Below are 25,567 nucleotides of genomic sequence, written 5' to 3' on the forward strand. Positions count from 1 at the left end.
TAGTTATCCTTCAAGGTCAGACTAATTGATTAATAGCCAGTGATTGTTCTAAATGCAGCCTCTTTGGGCTGGCTTGCTCTGTCTTGCTGAGTGATGACTTGCACTGCTTTGAGATTCTGTAGAGTTAGTTCCTACCATCAAGGATATTCTCAGGAGATGCAGTCACTTAACTTTGGACCTCCTGGGATCCAGAGTTGTGAGATGAATGAATGTCTCTTCTTTAGAAATTGCCCATGCTGTAGCATTCTGCTACAGCAGGAGAACATGGGTGAAGGGAATGGGGGTTGTCTTATTTTTTATTGGAAACATTTTTTCATGTAATATGCTATGATCACGTTTCCCTCCCCCCCCAATTCCTCCCAGATCCACCTCACCTCCTTACATATCCAATTTTATATTTTTTTCTCTTTTAAAACAAACAAAACAAAAAAGAAACAGAAAAATACAAAATGAAAATTAAAAACAATCAAAAGACCATTAAGAAAAAAAAACTGTCCAAACAACGCGATATGAGACAAAAGTCTACAAAAACACCATTGAATTCATTCTGTTGGCTAACATGGGCATAGGACCTGCCCTGATGTGTGGCCGATAAATTTAATAAGACTCCATTGAAGAAAACTAATTCTATAATGTGTTGCTTTAAACTGCTCAATTTATGGTAATTTGTTATATGGTGATGGAAAGGAATATATTGCCCCTCCTCTGGGCTCCCATACTGTCAATGAGAGCTTCAAATGACACTGACTAGACATGGGGCCTTAGAGGAGCCTTTGCCAAAGGACTCCCTGGTTTACCTTTTACTAGCTCCATGGAACTTTCCTTAGAGTCCATATCACGTTCAGCTCCTCCCGGGATTCTCTCAGAATTGCCATTCCAGTGTGGACTTCCTGCCAAACACAGAGAAATAAAAGGAATCCTTCCCACGCCTGGGTCGAAGAAAAGACTGGGTCTCACTGTGCAGTCCAGGCCTGCCTCCAGCTACTGATCCTAATGCTACAGTCTCCCAAGTGCCAGCATTCTATGTGACCTCCATGTCTGGCCCTTTCTTCCTTCTGACTGGGAGAGTCCTTACCAGCTGCTCAAACTAACCTGCTCATGTCTCTACTTGCCACAGCCCCTCTCAAGCTCAGAGACACTCCAATTCCTTTCTCCTAACACCTATATTCTCAATTGTGTGCATTCACTCACTTATTCTTCCAGGCACTGCTTAGGTAGGCATCAGGCTATGATGGTGACAAACACATGTGTGGTTTCTCACCTGGTGAAATGTCAGAGTCAAGGTTATCAGTGGTGGTGGATGCTATACAAAAAAAATTTTTTTGCTTTACTTCCTTGGACTGATCAAGGAAGGGAAGGCCTATAAAGTGGCTTGTGGAGGAAGGTGGGTAAGAAACCTGGTCTGAGATCCAAGGCACCAGCTGGAGTTTTAGTGGCACGGGAAGGATGGAAACTATAGGAAAGGGTAAGCCAGGTGAATCAAGGAGAAGCAGTAGAAAGAATGAAGTCCCTGGGTGGTGATTGTGGACGGCCAGTGTGGGGAGTAGGGAAGAAGCTAGGGGTCTAGAGTTGAGGAGAAAAGGGGGAATGGGAGAAGGTGAAGTCAGTGTGGTGTGAGCACACAGAGCACAGCACTGCAAGGCCTTGCAGACCATACCAAAGACTTTGAACTCTATTCTAGGCTTGGTGGGAAATCCTTGAGAAGCATTATGTAGGAAAGGAACATGAACTGATTTGGTTCTTTGAAAAATGTTGTGGCCTGCAAGAGGGCAAGAAGAGCCTGGTAAATAGGCTAGAAGAGCTGTTTTAGATGGGATGGCAGTTTGTCTGATTCCTGATTGTGGCAGTTGGGATTGTGAGAAGTCCGTAAATTTGGAAAATAGATTAGAGGTAACATCACTAAGATGGAAAGGCAGGTGGGATATTGGGGAAGAGAGGGCATGGTAATGTCAAAGATGTTGCCCAAATTTGTGTTCCTGTGAATGATTGCTACCCCTAACCCTTTCGAATCCTCTGCTATAATGTAATTCAAGAAATTCTTCTAAAAATTAAAAAAAAACATAAATAATGGAGTGGTGAGACACATTTTGGGGGACCAGAATGTATGGGTTCTAGTCTCTAGCTGTGTGACATTAAACAAGTTGTTTTACTTTTCTGTGCTTCAATTTCTCTGTGTATAAAATGCATATATCAATAGTTTCTCATGGAGAATGAAATGCTAGATGAGAAACATGATATGAAGAGAAGTACCTGCACATAGGGAGAACTAGAAATTAATGTTTCAAGTCTTTGGGTAATGTAATGGGAACTGCCATTATTTTCTGTAAAATGTATATCCCTTTTTGTTAAGGGGACTGTTCTCAGAGCCCAGAACAACCAAGCAAACCTGCCTTACCCAGTGGCATTTCAATTTCTACCACCACATTCCTCCCCTGCTTGGGAGTCAGCAACCATTCTCTTTTTTCAACAAGACAAATGTCAACTCTGGTTTAGCCCATTTGCTTCTGTTTAGCCTCTCGAGCCTTATCTGCCAAGGCCTCGATTCTCTGCCTATGTACTGAGGTCTAGAAATGTTAACTAGTCCAAAGTTCCAAAGCAACCAAGGAAGTTTCTGGAGCATTACTGGGAACATACCTCCTCCACGCTCTGTTCTCTCCATCCACACCTCCCCTGCTCCACCTTGGCCCCTTGCCAGCAGCACTCAGCACTCACCGTCTTTGTCAGGAGTGAGGAAGGTATAGAAGACTGGTGGGTTCAAGGACTCCACGAACTTGGACTCTATCACTGACTCTGGCAGCAGCTGGAGCTTCTCTGGGAGAAGATGAAGACTGATGGCCTCAGGGAGAGTGCTGGAAGGCAGCAAGATCGGGAGGTTTCGGGGAGATGCCTCCTAGCATAGGACCAGAGCTGTGGTTTAGGGCCATTAGTAGAATCCCTGGCAAGGATGGTCCCAGAACTTGCCTGGTGTTCTTGGGTCCCAGCAGCGAGTCTTGCTGATGCCAGAGTCTTGCAGCAGGAAGCAGAGAGGTCAGAGTAGGGGTAAAGGGAGAAGGGAGAGGTTCCCCAGGAAGAGACGTGGCCACAGTACTGCTGGGACTTGTGGAACTTGAATGTGTGCTTGAGGATGTGTCGAGGCTCTGAAGAACTACTGTCCTAGGTCTGGCGGGTAGTGGAATTTGGGTGTTATGGGGAGTTGGGGTTCTGGACTTGGAAAGTAGTAAGCTAGTAGAGGTTTGGTGAGATGAGATATTAGGTTTAAGAGATGAAGGGATTTTAGGAGACTTGGGCAAGATGATCCCAGATCTAGGGTCTGGTAAATTTGGGGGAGTCTTGGGAGCAAGACCTTTGGATCTGAGGTGTAATGGGTGTTTGGCTATCTGAAATGTGGAGACAGACTTGGGTTGTGGCAGGCTTTGGGGTGACTGTGTTATGGGTTCCCCAGGTTGAGGATATGATGGGGAATCAGGTGTAGGCTGAGCATCTGATGAAGCCGGAAATTCAGAAGGAGTAAACGGATTAAAATGCTTCATAGTGTCAACTTTGGGCTGGGTGGGGCTGACAGGGTTCAGAGTTAGGACACGTGTCCTAGAATTAACAAGCGATGTCACACCAGGATTCTGGTGTGATGGAGTGCTGGGCTTCAGAGGTAATGGGGCATTAGAACTTGAAGGCACAGGGGCAATAGGTTTCATCTTCAAAGTTGGCAGTGCCAAGGTACTGGAATCTTGGGTTGGAATTTGGGGCTTTGGTTGTACTGATGTTGGCAGGGCATTAGAGGACTGGCTTAGTGCCCCCAGCTCCTTGGAACTGGGCATCTTCCTTTTAGGGGCAGTAACAGTTGAGTTGGGCTTCATGGGCTTTGATTTTGGAGAGACCTTGAGGACCGAGGGTGGTTGAGCAGTGCTTACTTCCAGGCCAAGGCTTTTGCTGGGTGAGGGTGTGACTCTGCTTGCCTCAGCTGTCGTGGATGGCTGGCTCCTGGATCCCTCATTGGTCTTCTCAAGGTGTACCACAACCAGTGAGGTCAGAGGTGAGACAAAGTTGTATTCAAGGGATAAGTTGAGGGCTTTGGCAGCCAGCAGTCGGCGAGTGGTAGGGTCCCGGGCTTGGAAGCGTGCCTCCAGCAGCTCCCCAATAGTGATATAGGCCCACAGGCGGCGGATAAAGTGGGCCACATTGAGGGCAGGTTTCCCCGGGCAACCAAAGGCCTTCTGGCTGCTGTTGGTGGCTTCTTCACTATGGCGGGCCACAAGAAGTTGACCATTTGGGCCATGGGCTGCTAGGTGGACGCCCAGTTCCTGCTTACCTTGTTGCACCTTGCCAGCCACCACCAGCTCTGAACCACAAAAATAGTTAGGGAAATGGGCCCTAGGGGAGGTCCCAACCAAACCACCCAGATAGTCCAGGCGCACATCTGCCAGTAGAGGCTTGGAAATCTTCTCATAGAGACCCTCTAGCTGCAGAGCTGCGTCGGCGTCCTCGTGTATGCGTCTTGCTTCTCCCCGGTTCTCCAGGGACAACCGGCGCAGTAGTGAGAAATCCGCATCATCCCCAAAGGCCAAACTGAAAAGAGATACCCTGTGGCCCAATGCCTGACGGATGTTGGAAAGGATCGCACTGGGAGTTGTCACGCCGGCTGTGGGCTCCCCATCTGTCAGGAACATGATAAGAGGAATCTGCCCCACACCACGGCCCTTTCCAGGCTCCTGGTTGCTATGGTTCAGCACTGAAGCAGCTGCCAGCAGAGCTGCGTTGATGTCGGTCCCTAATTGGGGAGCAGACTGTGAGATCACTTTCTCAGGCCATTTCTTACCCCCCACTGCAGACACACTGGTACTGTACCATGCTCCCAGGCTCATCCTCCCCACCTGATCTTTTCTCACACTGTTCCCGCTGCCTATCCCTCCAAACTCCATCACTCTTGCCCTGGCTCATGTGACCTGATAGTGGAGTCCATATGTCCTTGTGCTTATCGCTCCCTGTCTCAGACCATGCTTTGATTATTCCCCAGGGTGTGTGTGTATGTGGGGGGACAGGATCATATCATTTTCTAGTCAGATGACAACCACCCGGAGACACCACCACCACCTTCTTGCTACAGGGAAAAAGATGGCTTAGATGACAGAGGCAGTAGATCTGGGAGAATGAAGTAATTATTTGAGAACAGAAGTCATAACTGGGGCAAAAGCTTGGAAATAAAGCCTACAATGCTGATTTTAAAAGTCAGCAATTTTCTTGTTTGTTTTAAGGAAGAGGACACTGAGGTCCAAAGAGAAAGAGGCTAAGATACAGGGGAAATCAACCATGTTCCTCCCATCAGGAGAGGGAGATAGGAGGGGAACCAAAAGGAGGAAAAGGTACAGTTTTTATGCAAAATGTGAAAGTGATGTTTCTGGCAGCATGAGAAATGAGAAGCACGGGGGAAATGAAGAGAAGGGCTCAGAAATTTCTTCTGTCACCACAGCCTGTCCATTTGGGGAGGCGGATAAAACACTTACAGCCATCTGCTTCCATGCGACTCAGGTAGTTCCTGGCACTATGAATGTTTTCGGCAGTGGCCTGGATTGAGCCTTCGGCTTTCCAGATGTTAACTTTGTCAGAAAAGGAAATGATGTTGAAGTAGTCACTGGCTTGCATGTCACTGAGGATTGTGTTCATGGCCTTTTTAGTCTGTGGGATAAGGATGAAGGAGATGAGAGAAAACTTGAGTGCCACGAACTTGAAAGGCTCTGTTCATGTGACACTTAGCTCTCTCTGGGTGTTTCACGGTTTTAACCCTATTTGTCCTCTCCTTTTGTGAGTTGAGGATATTAGGTCAAAATGTTTGCAAGGCTTTATGGCAGGCTTCAAAGTTCACTCTCCAATAGAGAAAAAATTCAGTTCTTAACTTATAAGAGTCATATTTTACGTGTTCAATGACCACATGTGGCCAGTGGTTATTGTTCTAGACAGTACAGAGTTTGAGATTATCATCTAGCAAGTTCCAACGGAGACATGCATGGTGGTGCATGACGGGAGGCTGAAGTTGAGGGATTACAAATTCCAACATAGCCTGTGCTATAAAGACTGTTTCAAAAAGCAAAGCAAAACGAATGAACAGAAGAAAGGTTTACTGGACAGCTTCCCTCTCAAAGTCCCCAGGTCTGTTCTTCCTAGAGCTCTACAGTCTCTGTAGTCAATGGATTCTGAGCATATGCTCCTTGGCTAAATGAGTTAACCCTTTCAAGTAGGAGGACCTTATGATTATGGAGCCATGTATCTGGCTGCAGGGCTTCGGCTTGCTTTCCTTCTGCTCAGATCAGCTTCTGATCTTCAGCCCCTCTGTCTCCTCCATGCCTACATTCTCATCAGACCCTGGAGAGCCCACATTCTATTTCAACTGCATAACTCTACCCTGGTGCTCTTTAGATAGCACGTCATTTCTCTTTATGTAGCCATATCTTCAATGAACTTCCACTTGCCCTTTCTCAGGGAAGCATTTTCTTGAGCGATCTGCTTTCATCCTTCTCACCCAGAGAGTCTCTACTCTAGACTGTTCACCAAGACTCTGACATGGAAATATTTGCACTGTCCAGTCTTATATCCAATACTCTGCAAACAGGCCACATAATGCTGCTTCTTCCTCTTTCTTTCTCCCCATGACAACACTTAACAGAGAGCTAGGCATATAGGAGGCTTCATTGATAGGAGATTCTACTATTAGGCACCACTAATAGGACACTTCGTATGTTCCAGACATTCCTGAATATTTACCTGTATCAGTTCACATAAGTTTTACAGAAGGATAGTGAAGAAGGCACTAATGTTATTCCTATTTCCAGGTAATGGCACTGAGGCTCATAAAGACATAAGTAGTTAGCAGCTCAGAGTCAAACAATTAGTAGTTGATGGATCAGAGACACAAAACAAACATTGAAGGGGTAGAGGGCTGGAAATACAGCTCAGTCAATATTGTGCTTCTTAGCAGGCAGGAAAACCTATATCCTATCACAGCAGCACATAAACTGGGCATGGTTGTGCACCCTATAATTCCAGCACTTAGAATGCGGAGGCCAGAGGATGAAATTTCAAGGTCATCCTCAGCTACATAATGAGATTGAGGGCAGCCTGGGCTAGTACAAGAAACCCCGATTCAGAAAAAGAGCACCAGGTGTTTAAAAAAGGAGAACCAACAGTCATTGGAAGCTATCAAAAGGGGAGACAGTTATGAATTTCAGAGGACGCAGGGGAAATCTTGTTACCTGCTGCAACTTAGTTCCAAACATGGAGCCGCTGATATCTATAACAAATACCACATTCTTCTCCACTGGCGGGAGGCCTCTGGGGGCAAAGTAGTGAATGAAATAGCCACCATAGATCTGGACAAAAAGAAAGGAGCCAAGAAGAAGGGTGAAAGCTAGGCCAGATAAGGCCCCTCAACCTCCTGCATAACACCCTGCTCTCTCCTTCCCAGGCCAGCTCCCTCTCCCTGGTTGTCAGTTGGCTCAACCTTGGTCTGCATGCCAGAACTGAGCCTCTGCTCTTAAGCCCCTTCATCCCAGGCCTTGTCCAGAGCAGCAGAGAGGAGAAGACAAGCTTGGGGCCCAGGCCTACGAGGGTCAGCATCTCTGTACCATGTGAGTTCCCGTCCCTGAGACAGCCGGACTTGCACAGGCTTGAGAGTCCCCAGGGACGTTTGTCTGGGCTCCAGGAACGGAAAGTATTGTTTTAACCTCCCTCAACACAGTGAGCCGGAGGCCCAGCTCATTGCTGCCAAGGGTTGGGAGCTTGCAGGGCCTCCTTCTCCTCCTAAACACTCCTTTCTGCTGTTGCTGGGCAGAGCAGGGAGGGAGGAGGAAGCAGAGGCCAGCAGAGCTGTCTGTGCAGAGGGGATTGGTTAGCACCAGGTACAGATGCCTTGGGCTGTCCTGATGTGATTGGCTGCCTGCCCCCTGCCCCCACACTCCATCTTTCCCTCTGCAGAGCCTGGGGGCTGGGTCAGTGGATGGGAAGGGAAGGAGATGGGCCTGGAGGCCCCTCAGGACCAGTGTCCTCTCCAGCCAGGGAGGCCTAGGCTGCCTAGGGGTCGGGTCTGAGCAATCCCTGAGCCTACAGCTCTCTGCCTAAGGCTTGAGGCCTCCAAGGGAAAGCAGGATTTGCTCCCGTCTTCCTTCAGTCAGCCTGGGAGCTCCCTTCTTTTCCAGAGGACAGGATAATGGGAAGAGGAAAATATTTGCCCCTCCATCCTTGCCTCTGAATTAATTCACAGGCACCAGGGCAGAATCCTTGGGGGCTCCCATGTACCTGGCATACATGGGGTATGATTGTGTGCCCACCATGCTGGCCTGCCTTCTAAGCAGATCTCTGCGGCCAGCTTGTAGCCTGGGAGCAACAAAGTGCCCAGCAACTCCCACAGCCCTTTTCGTCAACCAGGCCATGCTCCCAGCCCCTGAGAACTCTGAAGGGCACCGGGTCATAAGTACTTGCACAGCCCACCTGGACTGTGGGAAGTCACATGCCTCCTGATGAGGGCCATGCCTTCTAGCCATGGACCCTGCATGAGTCCAACCACTCATCTCTGTGTCAACTGCTCTCCCAGCATGCAGCTCACTAGGTCCCAGAGTGTGGGCAAGTGAGTGTTTTCCACACACTGACATGAGCCCTTGCTCCCAGATGCCCTCAGACTGCTAACCAGCTTCTTTCCCACTGGGAGCATTCTAGGATGAAGACATGGGTAGCCTCAACAGTTCCCTACCAATAATTCATTCCTGCTGAACCCACAGCATGTGCTACTCCCTCCCTGGACTCATGCTTCTGACACCAAAGGCACCTGGGACAATCTGGTTTCCAGCCAGTAGATGCCTTTGGGCTCTGAGCAGACCTCACCTCACTGATGTGCTGCCCACCTGTAACCTCGGGATTCTGAGACCCTGAGCTCTCTCCTGCCATCACAGACCACCTCTTCAGAGCTATTTCTCTGGGTTTCTTCATCCCCAGCCCAGTCAATACAGCTCTCCAAAGTTTTCCAGATAGTTTCCCGCACAGGGAAAGCTTAAGAGAGTGAAAGAAGCTGCTGGGGACAGGTAGCTCTGAGCAGGCCCTTCGAATTTGGATCCGGGCACTCGAGACATACAGTGGAGACTGACCTTTGTCAGATTCCTGGTCTTAATGGAGTCCTTCCATCCCTGCCTCTTTGCAACAGTCATGACTTCCATGAGTCTCCATATGTGACTCTACCATAGCCTGCATCTGCTCTCATGCCCCACCCCACCCTTGAGGCTTTTCCTGTACTCTGAGCAAGATCTGCTCATTTTAGCCTAGAACTGTGATTGTTCTGAGACTGTCCTGAGCCTCCAGGCCTGGGAACACAGAATAACATGGCACCTACAAGGTATTTATCTCTGATATCAACATGGATCTGTCTGTTACACTATCAGGAGCTAGCCAAGAGAGAGATAGGGAGTTCAGTCCAAACATTTCTGAGTGTCCAGTACCAATGAGTTGGGCCCTAGGCTGGAGTAGTTCTGCTGCAGGGTATCAAGAGAGGGATGAAGGAACAGGCTTGTCCCCTGCACTGTATAAGGTGGGGGAGTACAACTGTGGATGAGATGTGGAGGGGATGGAGATTATCATATGAGGAGAAGATGAAGATTATCAGATGAGGAGGGGTGGAAATGCTGAGATGTGAAGGGGATGGAGATGGTGAGATGAGGAGGGGATGGAGATGGTGAGATGAGGAGGGGATGGAGATGCTGACATGAGGAAGGGATGGAGATGGTGAGATGAGGAGGGGATGGAGATGCTGACATGAGGAAGGGATGGAGATGGTGAGATGAGGAGGGGATGGAGATGGTGAGATGAGGAGGGGATGGAGATGCTGAGATGTGAAGGGGATGGAGATGCTGAGATGAGGAGGGATGGAGATGGTGAGATGAGGAGGGGATGGAGATGCTGAGATGAGGAGGGGATGGAGATGCTGAGATCTGGAGTGGATATAGATAGGAAGGAGTTTACCAGGGACTCAGGGTGGAGAAGCAGATGATGAGTAGTCAAGGATGTAGAGGAATCCCACCCAGGGCAGCAGTGAGCCTGAGCAAATCATTGCTCCTGTGCTCTGCGGGACTGGCTCAGGTAGTGGTAGAGAAAGGTGCTTGGTGGCCTGGAACCTTTCAGCAGGGTAGGGTTGTGCTTGGAAGGATGAAAGGCAGGAAAGGCCTCGGGAACTGACTTCCCAGTCATTGGCCAACCTCACCAGCAAGCCCGGGGTGGGGAAAGGGTGAGGTCTTGGGTCAGGGCTGCTGCCCTGCTCAGCTGTAACACTGGAGCTCCCCTCTCTTCAGGGGTGTGCAGGCTCAGAGTTGACACACTTCCTGTGCAGGAAAGGGCCTCATGATGGGGAACAAGTGTTCCGAAGCCAACCACACAAGAAAGCCAAGGACAACAGGACAATCTGGGAGCTACAGAAAGCATGGAAGGCCGAATACTCAGCAATGCCTCGCCTGCTTCTGAGCTGGCTAATGAAGGACACAGCTACAGGTGTCCATTCGGGCCCTGCTTCAAGTCCTCCAGTTCTCCTTCCCTGTGGCCTGCTTACAGGATTCCCAAGGAATGAAGTCACTCACCTTGTCCCTGATGACTGGCTCACAGGTACCTTGTAAAGCTCAGAGGGACATTTCCTGTAGCCCAGACCATGACCCTGACCCGAGTGACTATTTACCAAAGAACTCTGCATGTCCCAGGTCCAGGTACCTGCACGTCTCCAATGATGTCCTCCATGACCACATCATAGTGGACCGTGAAGTCAGCCATGATGCCTGAGCTGGAGAAGGCAGACTGGTCTTGCAGTGTTGGGGAGAAGGTGATGAGGACACAGGTCTCCGCCCTCTGTATCCTGGTAGATGGGGGCAAGTCACCCTCACCTGCATGGGCATTGAGGTGGCATGGAGGGCTCAGTGGAGAGAAAAGCCATGGAAGGGGGGCAGTGAGAGGGGCAATGTGTGGGGAGTGTGGAGAGGCCATCCCTCGCTCCCGCAGCTGCTCCAGTTGCCTAGCCTGCCCTTCCAGCTCCCCATTGCCACTCTGTCACAAGCCCTGAGGCCAGCTCCTGCCCTTCCCACTCATCACACCCTGCCCGCCAGACCCAGTCCTCCCTCAGGTCCAGCACTGGAGGTGGAGGGCCTGTCCTTCACTCATAACCTCCATGCCTCACTTTGCACCCAACCCAAGTCCTGTCTCTGGAGGACTCTCTTGTCCCCAGCTCCACCAGGATCTCAGTGTCCTCCTCTAGAGGGACAGTGTAGTGGGTGGGGAGGACAGAGACAGACACAGTGGCCAGGCTGGGCTCCTCTCCTGTCCTTCCTGCTGTGAGACAGGGCAGGCTAACAGGGATCTCCTCTGGGACACAATGGCCTGGCTCTTCTTCTCCCTCTGCCCCTGCCACCATATGGATGAGAATCACCATGTGAATGAGCCTTGTAGGGTCTCCTGAAATCACTTCTGCCTTTTGCTTCTGGACGTTCTCTGAACCAACTGCAAGATCAACTCCTCTGGAATTTTCTTTCAAGACAAGTGTCCATTTAGAAATGTCTACTTTTCTCCAGAAAATGGAGACTTGGGACTTCTGCCCCCCCTCCTTCCTGCTACAGCTGTCAGGAAGCTTAGGGGCAAACCGAGCCCCCATGCTCTGAGAAGCCTGCTCACATACATTCCCTGGGCTTCCTTCCTTCCAGGGCTCTTTGTTTTGTTTTATCCCCACAGGACTACTTCTATCCTCTGTTTTAACCTTTAAGGAGAAGGGGGAGGGAGCTGCCATTTATAGCTGGGGCTTAAGCATTCAGGCTGCCAGACTCAGCTGGCCCATGGGCCCAGGTCCCTGATAGTGGCCTGTTTGCCCAGGGCCACTTGTTCCCTTTCTCCTCCACTTGTTCTTTTTCTGAGCTCCAGTCTCCTTAGGAACAGCATAGAGGGGACAGTAGCTCTTTGATCAGAAGGGGTTACTGGAGGGTCAGATGTGAGCTCATGGGCAGGACAGTTGGAAGTACACCTGGACCTCCTTGAGTGTCCAATGGAACTGAAGGATAGCACCATGGCCAGCATTCATTAAATCCCGTGGAGGGAGGATTGGCCCGCATTTTGCAGTGGGTCTCAGGGAGTAGCTCTGTGGGAGAATGACCTCCTGCATCAACACGCCCCTAGGATGCATTCTCAGCCCTGGAAAATAAACCTCTTCTTGTGGTCTTGGGTCATAGTTGTCTCTTTCATTCGACAGATCAACAAACTGAAGCCTTGATCACATGGCTCTGTCTTATGACAAAGTCCATCTTGGCTTGGAACCCAACTTGCACCAAGGACACCATGTTGTGTTTCTGGCTGAGCAGGCTCCCATCAGTCGGATCTGTGCTTAAAATCTTTGCCAGAGTAGCTAGCCTCTTGAATTATGTAACTTCCCTGTTTCTGTCTACTCAATTCCCACGGACGTTTTAAGTTTGTTTAGTGATTCTCCCAGCTTGGTTGGATATGAACTTCTTTGTGGACTGGTTAAACATGGAGATTTGTGGTCCTAATTCAAGTCTACTACACCAGGTTCCAGTAGGGTGAGGTCCTAGATTATGTCTTTCCTTAAGATTAAATCCTGATGGTACTACAGCCATATCTGTCATAACCCCACTGATGCACTTTGTTTTATGCCTCTTAGTCAAGATCCTTCTTCGCATCCTAGAATCCTGTACTGCCTTTCTGCTTTCCTCCTGTTCTTTGTGGTCATTTAGGAAAAAGCAGGATTTATCCTACATGATTCCTGCAGTCTTCAAGATTGTTAATACAGTATGGTGATCAGTTTTCTGTTTGTTTGTTTGTTTTGAGATAGGGTCTCACTGCTTAGACCTGGAAGTCACTATGTAGACTACGCTGGCCTTGAACTCACAGTAGTACCTGTTTTTGCCTCATGATAGCTGGGATAAAGGCACGTGCCACCAACCCTGGCCCATTAATTATTTTTAGTAATTGAATATATACTTCTAGAAGCTTCTACTTCATGCCAATTTCATACTGACTTCGGCAATTGGGACGATAGTGAACTCATTGGGACGATAGTGAACTCTAAAAATCCTGAACTCTAAACAAGCCCCCTTCTCTCTGATTTGGGAAGGAAATTGGTACAGGGACATTACTGAAAGATTGTTCCATAGAATGTCCAAGGTTTCCATTCACAGAATGTAAATATCTTTAGTGTCTCCTCGCACTGCCACATACTTGTTTGGTTGTTGGTGCTCACTCGGCTGCTCCTCAGTGGAGGTATATGCACATAGGCAATGCCCGTTCTCTCAGACACAGTGATGTCTACAGTCAGCTTCCTCACCAGCTGGCCAGGTCTCAGGCTTACCACCAGCTGGTACCGGCCCTGATGTCGTTGTAGAAGTTCCTCATAGGCCAGGACAAAAGTTACCTCTGTGCCTGCTGCCAGCCTAGTGGAGATTTGAAATTTCTCTGATTCCCGGTCCCTGGACAAGAAGTAGAAATGGATGGGAGGGGTGTTGGATCTCCTGTGGCATAGCAGAATTATTAGACGGCAGGTTTCTGCTAAGCCTCATGCTTAACCAACTTGACCTGATCAGGCTTCTGTCTCAATTAAGTCCCCGGACCACAGTCCATCATCCAGGTATTTACTCACCAACCTCCCTTCCTCCCTCGTCCCCCCCTGAACATTCTACCTGGAAAATGATCTCAAAGGTAGCTCTCCCCCTTATGGGGGAAACATGGTTGATAAAAATCTGAACGGAGATTTTTCTGAATAGAACAATTCAGGGCTAATGTTTCATTTAACAAAAAGAGTTTTGAATGTACACAAACAATGCCTCTCTCCCTTTAAATAGTCTCTCAAATCTGCCTGATCCTTGTGTTAAACTGAGCTTGTTTATATGGCAACGACTCAGTTTTTAGCAGCAAAATCTGAAGTATTCCTGAAAGATGAAAATCTCTTAGAAGCTGAGGGGAATCCATTAAAAACATAATATGTATACCAGGCAAAGGGGACCCATTTAAGAAATAAGGGTCAATTTAGGCAAGTTTCACTTATTAATTCAGGCCAGAAAGACAAATACTACATTTTAGCTCTGACATGCGGATCCTAACTTCAAACTTTTAGATATCCATGTTTACCTTGGAGTGTCTGTACAAGTCAGGAAGCCAGAAAGGGTCCATGAATGTGGGGGAAGGGGTAAGAGGCCTTAATGGGATGAGTAGCACATATGTAGTATGAAGGAAGTGGGGGAGAGCAGAGTCTAAAGTTGTTGTTGTTTTCTTCTTTTGTGGATGGATAGAAGAATGTTGCACAAGAGGGATAATTGCTGGTCTTGTTTCTGAAGGACATCATTTGCATATGGGAAATCACTAAGGTGACAGGGGGAGCTGAGGACCCTCGTGGCTGCATTTATCCACACTGACTATGATGACACTGGAAGGAAGCAAAGCTAATGGGAACATGGAACCCAGAGATCATGGGGCCCATTTAAGAGAACTTTGGAAGCAAGGTTTGGCCATGGCCAGGGCCCACAGAGGAAAGCAAAGATGGATAGAAATCATAGTATGTGTGCTGGGAGTCTAAAATTTTAATACTGGTGAGAGTTGAGGTATGGAGGAGATGAGGATATGGCAGATGGGTTAACCAAAATTAAGAATGTATGGAAACCCACTACTTTGCCAGCTAATTAAAAATAGCATTTTAAAAAGTATTTTAATGGAGGTGCCCTACATAGGTGGAAATGCTACTCTCAGAAGCCAAGGGTTATTAAACTAAAATCCTAATGTGAGGTGGGGGATACCTCCGTATGAGTTATTATTATTCAAGAGGTCCAGAAGCCCCCAAATACTATAGACCATTACCATTTTTCTGAGTTTCTCACTATAGAAAGATGGTAAAACCTTATTGTTGAAGACACCACACACTTTCGTGGCAGGGAATAGATAAATCAACCTCGAAGTGACCAGGAAACTTCCTTCCTGCTAGCTAGCTTCCCTAGTGCTGGAAGGTTTTATGTAGGCTGCTCGGGGGAGAAGACTGACCAATGGTCTTTCCCAGAGCTGTGTCTAGTGCACTATAGTATCAGAGTACCAGGCAAGATATGGAATGGGAATAGGACTGTTCTGGGGTAACCAACTGCTCTCTGATTGAATTTGAGGCATGCTTCACAAGAGGAATTTAATGCCTTGTACTGAAAACCTTGTCAAAAGTCTATGCCTGAGGAGGCCATAGGCCCTAAAACAGAACCTACTATTGTTGTCTTACTAAATGGTCATATTGTTAAAATGCTCTCCACCTTGATCAGGAAGCTTCCTTTTATATTCAATAATGATTAGTTAAGAGATCCATAACTGGTCAAATGCTCAGAGTAAGTGACCCAGCCCTAAATAAGATGTTCATGTCATCGCCTCTGATGTCCAGGTAATATCATGGAATAGGGGGCAGAAAGAATGCAAAAGTCGAAGAATTTGAAGAAATCCTATGAAACAATGCTTTGTGCATATGGCATGGCTTTTGTATTCATGAACAACTCACAGCAGCTGTGACAGCATGCACAAGACCTGCATGAGATGAAGTCAACCAAAATCCCAGCACAGATGGGGAAAGAGCTCATGAGATCCTACTCTTTTTACCGAAGAGTTAGTTGGTGGCTTCTGTGGGGGGAGGGAAAGCCATCTTTATTGGGAAGATGTAGTCACTAGTAGGCTGCTCACGCTCCAGTGAATGGGCCACACCCATTTGCATGTGGGAAGCACTAATTGAATTCGGAGCATTACAAAGAACAAAAGAAGAGGATATGAAGTTGGAAGAGAGATCCATTGAAGGGGTATATGAGAGCTTGGATGGAGGATGAAAGCTGGATATGATCAAAATACATTGTATAAATGTATGAAATTTTCCAAGAATAAATAAAATACCACATTAAAAACAAAAAATAAGAAAGGAAGAGAAAAAACTCACTTGTTCATAATCTTCGCACAAAGTACCAGTTATTAAATAAGCCACATCTTTCTAGCAAAAGACAGCTGGAATTAGGGAAGTAAACTCCCAGTTATTAAACATCTACTGTTATAGGCATTGATATTTAGTGACTCACATAATCTTAATGTAATCCTATGGAGTAGAAATCATTGTTTTTATTTTACAGAAGTAGAGAATGAGGTCCAGAGAGAAGGAATATCTTTCCTGGTCACACAGCTAGGATGGCTAAATCACATTTCAGACCAGCTAGAGCCTTACCTCATGCCTACATGAGCTGATGTCTTTCCTTGCTGATAGGCTTTCTCATAGGTTTTCTTTGCCTGGTGTTTTTCCTTGATTTCTGCAACATAGACTTTATTGTCGATGGTCCTGATGGGGCAGAAAGAAAGAAGGGGTAACAGAGACAGAGAAAGAAAATAGATGGTCAAAAACATAGATACAAATAAGAGGAACAAGAAAGAACAAAACTGTCATTAAACTCAAGAGCGAGTGGGAAGAATGAATGTGAATGAGAGAGGGAGAGGGAATATTCTCTTGACATCTATTTGTCCAGTGGGGAAAGAGCGATCACACAACATATTGTAGACATGTTGGAGTTTTGTGTTTCTCATGCTTGTCTTTTAACACACAATAATATTTTTCGTTGTAACATAGCCGAACATTTTTATTATAATTGTATATTTGCTGCAACATCAAGCTAAGCATGGTGGTGCAAACCTATAATCCCAGTACTCAGGAATTTGAGGCAGGGGAATCACAAATTCAAGACCATTCTGGGGTATTTAGTGAGTTCCAGGACAAGCTACTCAACTTAGTGAGGTTCTATCTCAAGTTTCACACACACACACACACTATTTACTCCAACAACTCACAGGCACTGCTGCTTGTTAGGTTATGAACAACCTAAAAGTGTGTCTTTTTAAAGAAAACACATTAGGTAAATAATGTGAGTGATGTAGTGGTTAAAATTGTTGGTGACACAGGTCTTAAATGACTTGAGCTGGCTCTGACCTGAATGGCCTCTCCCTGAGGACTAGTGTTCATAGTACCATAATGCAGCCTACAAACTTCCAAAATAGGGAAGCAACCAACAGCCCTACCCACCTATGACTCCTGTGAACCACAACAATGACCAGTATGACACAATAACCCTAACAGTGCAGTAGTGGCATACATACCTGTGTTAACCAACAGCTCTCTAATTAAGATCTTCTTAACCAGAGAGAAATCATGCCTGATACTAGAAACCTAGCCAACTATCAGGGCTAATGATCATGGATTTTGGAGAAGAACCTTCAACTGCCACTTTACTAAACCAGCAGAATCTCTAACTATGTTCTAAATATTTATTCTTACACGCACATATATGTGTAGTTCTATTCCCTAACCAAGGAAACTTCTCCTTGTAACAAACAGAACTCATTAGAGAGAATGACAACCGAAGAAAATGCAGAGTTGTGCAGTCCACTCCCATCTAGTACATCTTCAATACGTCACCTGCACCTTAAAGCTCAGGGACCATGGCAGAAGAGGAGATGGAAAGATTGTAAGAGCCAGAGGAATGTGAAGTTTGCCATAAGTCTTCTAGAATGCCAGAGAAGCTATACCCATGAAGTCTCAACAATATGCCTGCCTACCCATGACCTGAACAAGGAAGATATCAGTAGATATTTTAACATGGAAGGAAAGGTCATGAGGCCTCAACCCTATACAAAGAAATACAGGCAACTAAGGAATGCTGAAAGTGGAAGAGAGAAAGGGCTTATTTCGCCTTACAGCTCTTAGTTCGTACTTTATTAATGAGTGAAGGAAGCCAGGGCAAGAATTCAAGAAAGGCAGGAACCTGGAGGCAGGAGCTGATGCAGAGGCCATAGAGGGGTGCTGCTCACTGGCTTGCTCCCCATGGCTTGTTCAGCCTGCTTTCTTATAGAACCCAGGACCACCAGCCCAGGGATGGCACCACCCACAGTGCACAGCCCCCCCCCCCATCAATCACTAATAGAGAAAATGCCCTGACAGACTTGCCTGTAGGCCAATCTTATGGAGACATTTTATCAGATGAGCTGCCTCTTCCCAGGTGGCTGTAGTCTGAATCAGTTGACAAAAAAATCACCACAAGGACCTCTTGTCAACATTACACACAAATACATCACTATTAAACTGTAACATTTCTTTCCAAGATCTTGTTTGTCTCCAAGATCTCATGTTAATATCATAATATAAAACAGAACAACTTTAAAAGTCTCACATTCTTTAAAACATCCAAACACTTTTTAAAAAGTTCAGCCTTTTTAAGATATCTAAAGTCTCTACAAATCCAAAGCCCCTAACTATGAGCTCTTGTAAAATTAAAAAAAAGTTACATATTTCTTATCCCAAGAGGGAAGAACCAGGGCACAGCTACAATCAAAGCAAAACCAGACTCCAACAGTGTAAAAAATCCAGCGCCGGGGATTTACTCACAATCTCCTGGGCTCCAGAGTGCTCGAGCAGCTCCTCCTCGCCAGCTCTGCCATCGACGGTACCCACAGCTAGTCTCTTAGGCTCAGGCCAGCTACACACTACACTTGCTACTGTCTTTGCTTGTCATGCCATAGTCCTGGCACCTGCATGCTGGGGCTGCACTGCAACTGAGGTTTCATCTTGGCCAATGGCCTCTCCCGGCTCGCACAGGGCTGAACCTTAGCTGTTCTCCATGACTCGTTCATAATTTCAAAACTGGCACACTATGCAGGAGACCCTTACACATTACAAAGTTCAGCTACCAGCTTGAGATGCAGCCTTGGCATTCCTGGACCCCAGTTTCTGTAAGATAACCCCAAGGAGACACTTCCCACAAGATTTCACCTCAATGATGCTGGTCTCTTGTTAATAACGTTTGATTTTTCAGCCCCAGCTGACCAAAATACAATGACTCTTAATTTAAAATATAGGAACAGCCTGATAGAGTCTTAGCTTCCCTAGGAAACTTGACGATGCAGGTCTGTGTCATCTATATTGCTCTCAGAATTCTTCTCTTCCCCACTCCTACTCCCACAGGACAGCCCCTCTGATCACTCAATAGCTTGTCCAGTCCAAAGTTTCAAAATCTCCCACAGTCCTCCCCAAAACAATGTGGCCAGGTCTGTCACCAATACGCCATTGCTGTCCTAGTTTGCCTTTTGATTTTGTGGTGAATACCATGACTAAAAGCAACCTGGGAATAATAAGGGTTTATTTCACCTTCGAGCTCACAATGCACCATGAAGAGAAGCCAGGACAGGAACGCAAGGCAGAAACCCTAAGGCAGGAGCTGATACAGAGGTCACGAAGGGTAGCTGCTTACTGGGTTGCTCTGCACGACTTGCTCAGTCTGCTTCCTTATACAACCCAGGACCAACAGCCTAGGGGTGGGACCATCCACAGAGGGCTGGGTCCTTCTAAACCAATCATGAATCAAGAAAATTACCCACATACTTTCTGATAGGCCAATCTGATGGAGAGATTTTCTCAGTTGAGGTTCCCTCTTCCCAGATGAGCCTAGCTTATGTCAAGTTGACCAAAAACTAATCATCACACCTACCAACTGGTTTTCCTCTTTAAATCCTTGCTCTTTATTCATTGCTCTCATAGTAGTAGAAACATCTATTAATCTTTTGTTTATTTGAGACAGGGTCTTACTACATACTACTGGTTGGCCCGAACTCACTGTGTAGACCAGGCTGGCCTAGAGCAACAGAAATTTACCTGCATCTGCATCCAGAGTGCTGAGATTTAAGGCATTCACCATGATACCTGGCATATCGTGTTATGAAGATAAAATCAAGGCACATTATCTTCACTGCTCAAATTCTCTGAGGCTTCCATCTCAACCGAGAATAGAAGCAAAACTCTTTACTAGGCTCTTTGTAGTCTACACATTATGGCTGACTATTGCCTCTTCAACCCCATGGCTTCCTACTCTTTCGGCCACTCTGTTTCCCTTCCTTCCTTCCTTCCTTCCTTCCTTCCTTCCTTCCTTCCTTCCTTCCTTTTAGTCTTTCCTCTCCTTTCTTCTCTCTCTTCCTCTCTCCATCTTCCCTCTTCTCCCCCCTCCCTCTTTTTGCAAAGCTTGGCATGGAACTTAGGTTCTTGCACATGGTATGTAGGTTCTATGTGACCAAACTATATCATATTGTTGAGACAGTGCTTCACTATGTAGTTTAGGCTAGCCTTGAACTCATTATGTAGCATGATCTTCTTGCCTTTTTTTTCCTTCATTTTTGGGGATTTTATTTTGTTTTAACAGGGCTTACACCGCAGCTCAAAAGGCCTTGAACTTAATATTCTTGCCTCTGTCTCTTGATAATTTTAAAAATTAAAATTATTTTTAACTTATACTTAAAAGTATATATGATGGCAGCCAGGAGATAGCTTAGTTAATAAAATGTTTACCTTGTAAGTACAAAGACCCAAGTAAAATCCCAAAACCCATGCTAAAAAAGACAGGCAATATATAATGGGGCATTATTGGACTACCAGCATTTGGGAGATAGAAAGAAATAGATTCTTGGGATTCACTGGCTAACCAGCCTAGCTTACTGGCGGGTTCCAGGTGAGTGAGAGAGCTTGTTTCACAACAATGTTAGATGGTGCCTGAGAGACACCTCAAGTTAACCTCTCGACTCCATAACATATGCAAATATACATATAAACTCATATACACACAAAACACGTAAAAGTTGTATGTCCTAAAGAGTGTTTAATGTTTGATACCCATATCATACGTGTATGCCTTGTTTAAATCAGAATAACCATGTATTTCCTCAAACATTTATCACTGGTGCTCAAACTTTCAAAATCCTTTTTGGACCCTTTGAAGGGTAGTGCACAATGGTCACCTACACTGTATAGAAATGTCTTAGAGCTGTGGTCCTTATCTAAGAGTGATCAGATTTCCCCACCTCTCCCAACCCCTTACTCCTACCAGTCTTGAGAAACCATCATTCCACCCTCAAATTCTAAGAAATTAGCCATCCTGATTCCACCTGTGCATGACAGCATGGGCATTGGCCTTCTGTGCCTGATATACTTCACTTACCATAAAGATCTCCCCTTCTGTCCACTTGGAAGGGTTTGAGAGTTTGAAACAATTATATTTATTATTTTATTTTATGTGCATGGATGTTTTGCCTGCATATATAACTGCACACTATGTACATGCTTGGTACTTGTAGAGACCAGGGAGGGTGTTGAATCTCCTGGAACTAGAGGTACAGGTTGCTGTGTTCGGCCATGTGGGTACTTGCAATTTGGACCCAGGACTTCTGGAAGAGCAGACAGTGGTCTTAGCTGCCACGTCATCTTTCTAACCCAAATTTGAGGAGGGTGTTTTGTTGTTGTTTTTGAGACAGGGTTTTGCTCTACCTTAGGCTGGCCTTGAACTTCCAAACCTTCTGCCTCAGTTTTCCAAAGTGCTGGTATTATAGACATGAACAACTGTACCCAGCTCAAAACTGGATTAAAAACAAACCAACAAACAAATGACGAAAAATCCAAAACAAAAGACAAACAACTGTTTTGGAACAGGGTTTTGGTATGCAGTTTAAGCTGGTTTGAGCTCTCAATAGTCTATCCACAGCCTACCTTATGCTGGGATTAGAGGCACGGACCACCACGCCTAGCCCGTTTATGTTGTCACAAGTGACAGGACTTCACTTCTTTTTATGGTGCATTTAGGTATCCACTCACGAGTTAGACCCTTAGGTTGTCTGTACTCTTAGCTGTTGTGTATAGTGTCCCTTGCTCTTTCTTTGAACTTGTTTATTCTTCCTTTGGCTTAGAACATCGTTTCTCTTCCAGATCTTGTAAGTCTGCACACCACTCTCTTCAGGTCTCTGCTCAATGTCACTTGGTCTCTGACCACTCTAGACCGGTCTCTGTCTCCTTTGCTCTATTTGCTACTCTTCTTTTCTGGAAGCCCTTCTCCTAGACAAATGGATGCATATTAGTTTATGTCTTTTGGGTCTTGTCTTCTCTAGGAGACTCCGAGCTCCTTGAAGGCAAAGAAACGTCTGCCTGGTTTGCTGCTAATGCCTGGCATGCAGTACTTACTCCAACCCTTCCCAATGAGTGTCCCAGAATGACAGTGAGAAAAGTCCCCGTGGGTCTCACGGACTAGTGGATCAAAGAGAAGGGAGCTAGAGAAAGAAGGTTAGAGAATCCAGGGCTTTGAACTCAAGACTCAAAGGGTTCTCATATTGCAGCAAGGAGGAATGTGAAGTGTTGGATATATCTCAAGCTGGGAAGAAAGCGATGGGGTCAGAGCTACCTTTGAGCCGTGAGAATTTGATGTCCTGGAGAACATTAATATACCTCTGTGGGAGGCAAGAACAGCTGTCTCCATTTCTCAAGTGGAGTAACTAGGGCACAGATAGTTGCAGCTTCCAGGAATGCTAAGGGAGATATGCCGCTGGCAGAAGAGGCTACTTAGGCAAGGAGTGTTTCAAGGCAGCTGAAACAGTATTGCTGAGGCTGGGCTAGTGTGGGGGTGGACAGAGCTGGCTGGGCCTCAAGGTCTCCTGGGGGCTGGGGTGGTAGGGTGGAGCGACTCTGGCAGTAGCACACTGGGGCCTCTGTGTGTATGCTGCCTCCAGCCAGCATACTTTCCACAGAGTCTGCCCAGGAACATTTCTCCAGCCTGCTTTGCTAAACTTTTTAAAAAATCCTTTCGGTGTTTTTTTTTTTCTATTGAAACGAACCCCCATTCTGCCTGTTGCTGGGTCTTTACATCAGCTGACTGCCAACTTCTCAGGTCGGCCCCCACACTTGCTATCACACCTAGGGTTTCTTCGCTTGTTTGGGGGACCACTTTTATTCTTGTGTTTGGTTCATTGGTCCTCTACTTGCAGCAATCTTGGTTGCTTTCAAGTCTTACCCACTTGGAAGTCCTGTTGCAGGGAAGTCCCCCCTCGTTATCTCTGTTCTTCTTCTTTTTCCCTATACTGACTTCACACCAGTCACCTCTTTCAACCTAGCCACTCTACAACGTGCAGCCCAGAGGTTCTTGATGGCAGGACATGGGCTTAGGGCTGTAAAGAATGTTTAAGCACACAAGCCTGCTCCCAGTCATGGGGCGAGAATGACTGAGCAAAGCAGAAATTCTGTTTGACTTGAACTCTCTGATCTACTCGCTCTGAGAGTGGTTCCACTCAAAGACAGACGTCCTCTTTCATTTTGCCCTTTTGAAGCAGACTCGCTTGTAACTAAGGCTGGCACTGAACTCGAACACACTATACCTAGCTGCGCATGATAACCTTGAACTCCTGATATTCCTGCTTCACTTCCCACGTGCTTGTATGACCGGTGTGTGCCACCACTGCAGTTTTACCCAGTGATGGGAACTGGATCCCAGGTTTTGGGTATACTAGGACAATATCTACATCCTAGCTACACCCCAAATCCAGAAGCCTTTTCATAACTCACACTATGATACATGTGGGTTAATGCAGCCCCACAAAGCTTTCCTTTCACCCACTTCTCTTCCTTCATTCTTCATCTCATATCATCCAATAAAACAAAACAGAAAAAGGCAATCGCCAATTATGCTCCCATCATGAACAGGCTGCTTCTCCCTCCAACCATCTTTCAAGGTCCACTGTCATGTTCTCCTTCCATGTTCTAGCACAGGACTCTCTTCAACCCCCCAGCTTCTTGGCTGCCTCTTCCAGCCTAGCCTTGCATCACCCTGGTCACTCCTCACTTACCACATTACCACGTCTCTTCACTGAAGAGCCCAACTATCTCTAACATGGACTGGATAGGTCCCTGGGATGCTGGGGACAAATGAAAGGGAATGGGAGAATATTAACAGTCTTTTTCTAGAGCTTTCCATTATTCTTTGATGACTTACATGTACATCCCTCAAGCTATGCATTCGTTCTATAGTATATTTAATCTATGTGTGTCCCATGGACTTGGTTTCCCATTGGAGCCCCTGAGAGCTGAGTCTCTGTCATTTCTGATCACTCTTCTACCTCTGCCTGTTGCCTGCACTTCAGTGACATAGAAGTACATGCACTTTCTCCTCATCCAGGAACATTTGTGTCTTAATTCTATTGCGTTAATTTTTTGAGGCCTACTTCCATAGTGCTTGGCTAGTGACCATCTCATGATTGCAGTTCAGTTTGAATGTCATTTATCCAAGGTTTCCTTCCACTGATGGGAGTTCAGAACTGATCCCTGTCTCCTGGTGGACCTTGGAGTCCCCAGCATTTTGCATTCAGATTTCTATTTCCTCCTAGGGTATTTTATTTAAATCAGCTGACTCATTTTGTGGGTTCCCCATTAGACAGTAGGACTGAGAGCAGGAACTGTGTGTAGTCCATCTGTCCATCATATCTAGCCAGAACCATGTCAGGCAAGCCCTCAGCATCAGGAAAAGGTTTTTTAAAGCTAATTTTATCAAGTATTTATCATACACCAGGCACTTACGTTAGCATAGATGTCCACATGTCTCATTTAATCCTTGCAAGTGGTTTCTAATTTTATCTGCATTTTACAGATGTGTAAAATGAGACTCAAAGTTAGGTAGCTTGTCCTGAGTTTCCACAGCAGGAAGAGGAAGAAATCAAAATCAAGGAGTCTGATATTAAAATTTATCCTCTTAACCGCTCTGCACTAGTGAAGCAGTAAGCAGGCCGAATGAACGTATGAACACATGAATGAAACCGTTAGTTTAGAACCGGACTTACATTGTGAAATTGGAGATAAAGGCGATGCGAGGAAGATCCAGGTCAAAGGTGGCTTCATGGGCTTCATCATGTGGATTGAAGAGAACAGAGGTGACCAGAGTGTGTGCATAACGCGACACCACCGTGGAACGTATGGAATAGCTCGTCATCAACAACTGAGAGAGAATACAGAGAGCTGGGTTAGAGAGAGTTCTTCATTGGCCAAGATGGCCAGGTACTTGAGAGCTCAAGGTTCCTGAACTGGTTTCAGGGTGGAGGAGGAGAAACTGAGGGAAAAACTTGAGGGAAAGTGAGCTGTCGTGCATGGACCTGCCTGGGACTACCAGTAAGTGAGTCTCAGAACTACAGGTTCCCAGATAGTCCCAAATCAAAGTAAGTGAGTCTCAGAACTACAGGTTCCCAGATAGTCCCAAATCAAAGCACCCCTGGACAAACACTTCTCTCATTCCAGATCTTGCTAAATATGGGTTCTAACTTAGCAACCCTGGTGCAGGAAAAGGCTCATGTCCTCCTTGCTTCCAAATTCCCTGGAAGCCCCCACTGCTGAGGCTACTGCTGGTTAATGGATTTCACTTTAGAATGAACAGAACATCTTAGCAAAGCTTTAGAATTTAAGAGAATAGATGTATTCACCGAGCCCTATATTATTACAAGGTGATGTGATAAATATTTAGTTTTTATGATTTCAGCTGTAAAGATTAAGCCTCCTAAGTACAGTAATATACTGCAATCATGGTTAGTGTTCAGCACCCATGATCCTATTTAATCCTCACTGTCTGAGGAGTTAAGTTCTAGTATCTCCCACATCTTGCAGACATGTTAACTGAGGCTCAGACACTGAGGTCACCGAGCAGTGAGGTAATTATCTTCTTCCCTA

At 46.2% G+C, this 25,567-nt stretch overlaps 2 protein-coding genes across 3 annotated transcripts in view; one reads left to right on the forward strand and one right to left on the reverse strand.

Moving 5' to 3' along the window:
• The window catches only part of Maged2 (MAGE family member D2), a 126,399-nt gene that overhangs the window by 81,779 nt on the left and 19,053 nt on the right, over positions 1–25,567 (forward strand). The window lies entirely within an intron of this gene.
• Positions 1–25,567, reverse strand: part of Itih6 (inter-alpha-trypsin inhibitor heavy chain family member 6) — a 30,452-nt gene that overhangs the window by 4,379 nt on the left and 506 nt on the right. The window contains exons 2-10 of the mRNA XM_075957885.1: positions 24,691–24,845; positions 16,238–16,348; positions 13,231–13,478; positions 10,729–10,898; positions 7,242–7,358; positions 5,499–5,670; positions 2,962–4,765; positions 2,713–2,849; positions 798–890 (exon numbers count right to left, since the gene is read on the reverse strand). Coding sequence (XP_075814000.1) covers positions 798–890; positions 2,713–2,849; positions 2,962–4,765; positions 5,499–5,670; positions 7,242–7,358; positions 10,729–10,898; positions 13,231–13,478; positions 16,238–16,348; positions 24,691–24,845 — 3,007 coding nt within the window. The remainder of the gene's footprint in view (positions 1–797; positions 891–2,712; positions 2,850–2,961; positions 4,766–5,498; positions 5,671–7,241; positions 7,359–10,728; positions 10,899–13,230; positions 13,479–16,237; positions 16,349–24,690; positions 24,846–25,567) is intronic.

This window comes from Microtus pennsylvanicus, chromosome X (assembly GCF_037038515.1).
Source record: "Microtus pennsylvanicus isolate mMicPen1 chromosome X, mMicPen1.hap1, whole genome shotgun sequence".
NCBI lineage: Eukaryota > Metazoa > Chordata > Mammalia > Rodentia > Cricetidae > Microtus > Microtus pennsylvanicus.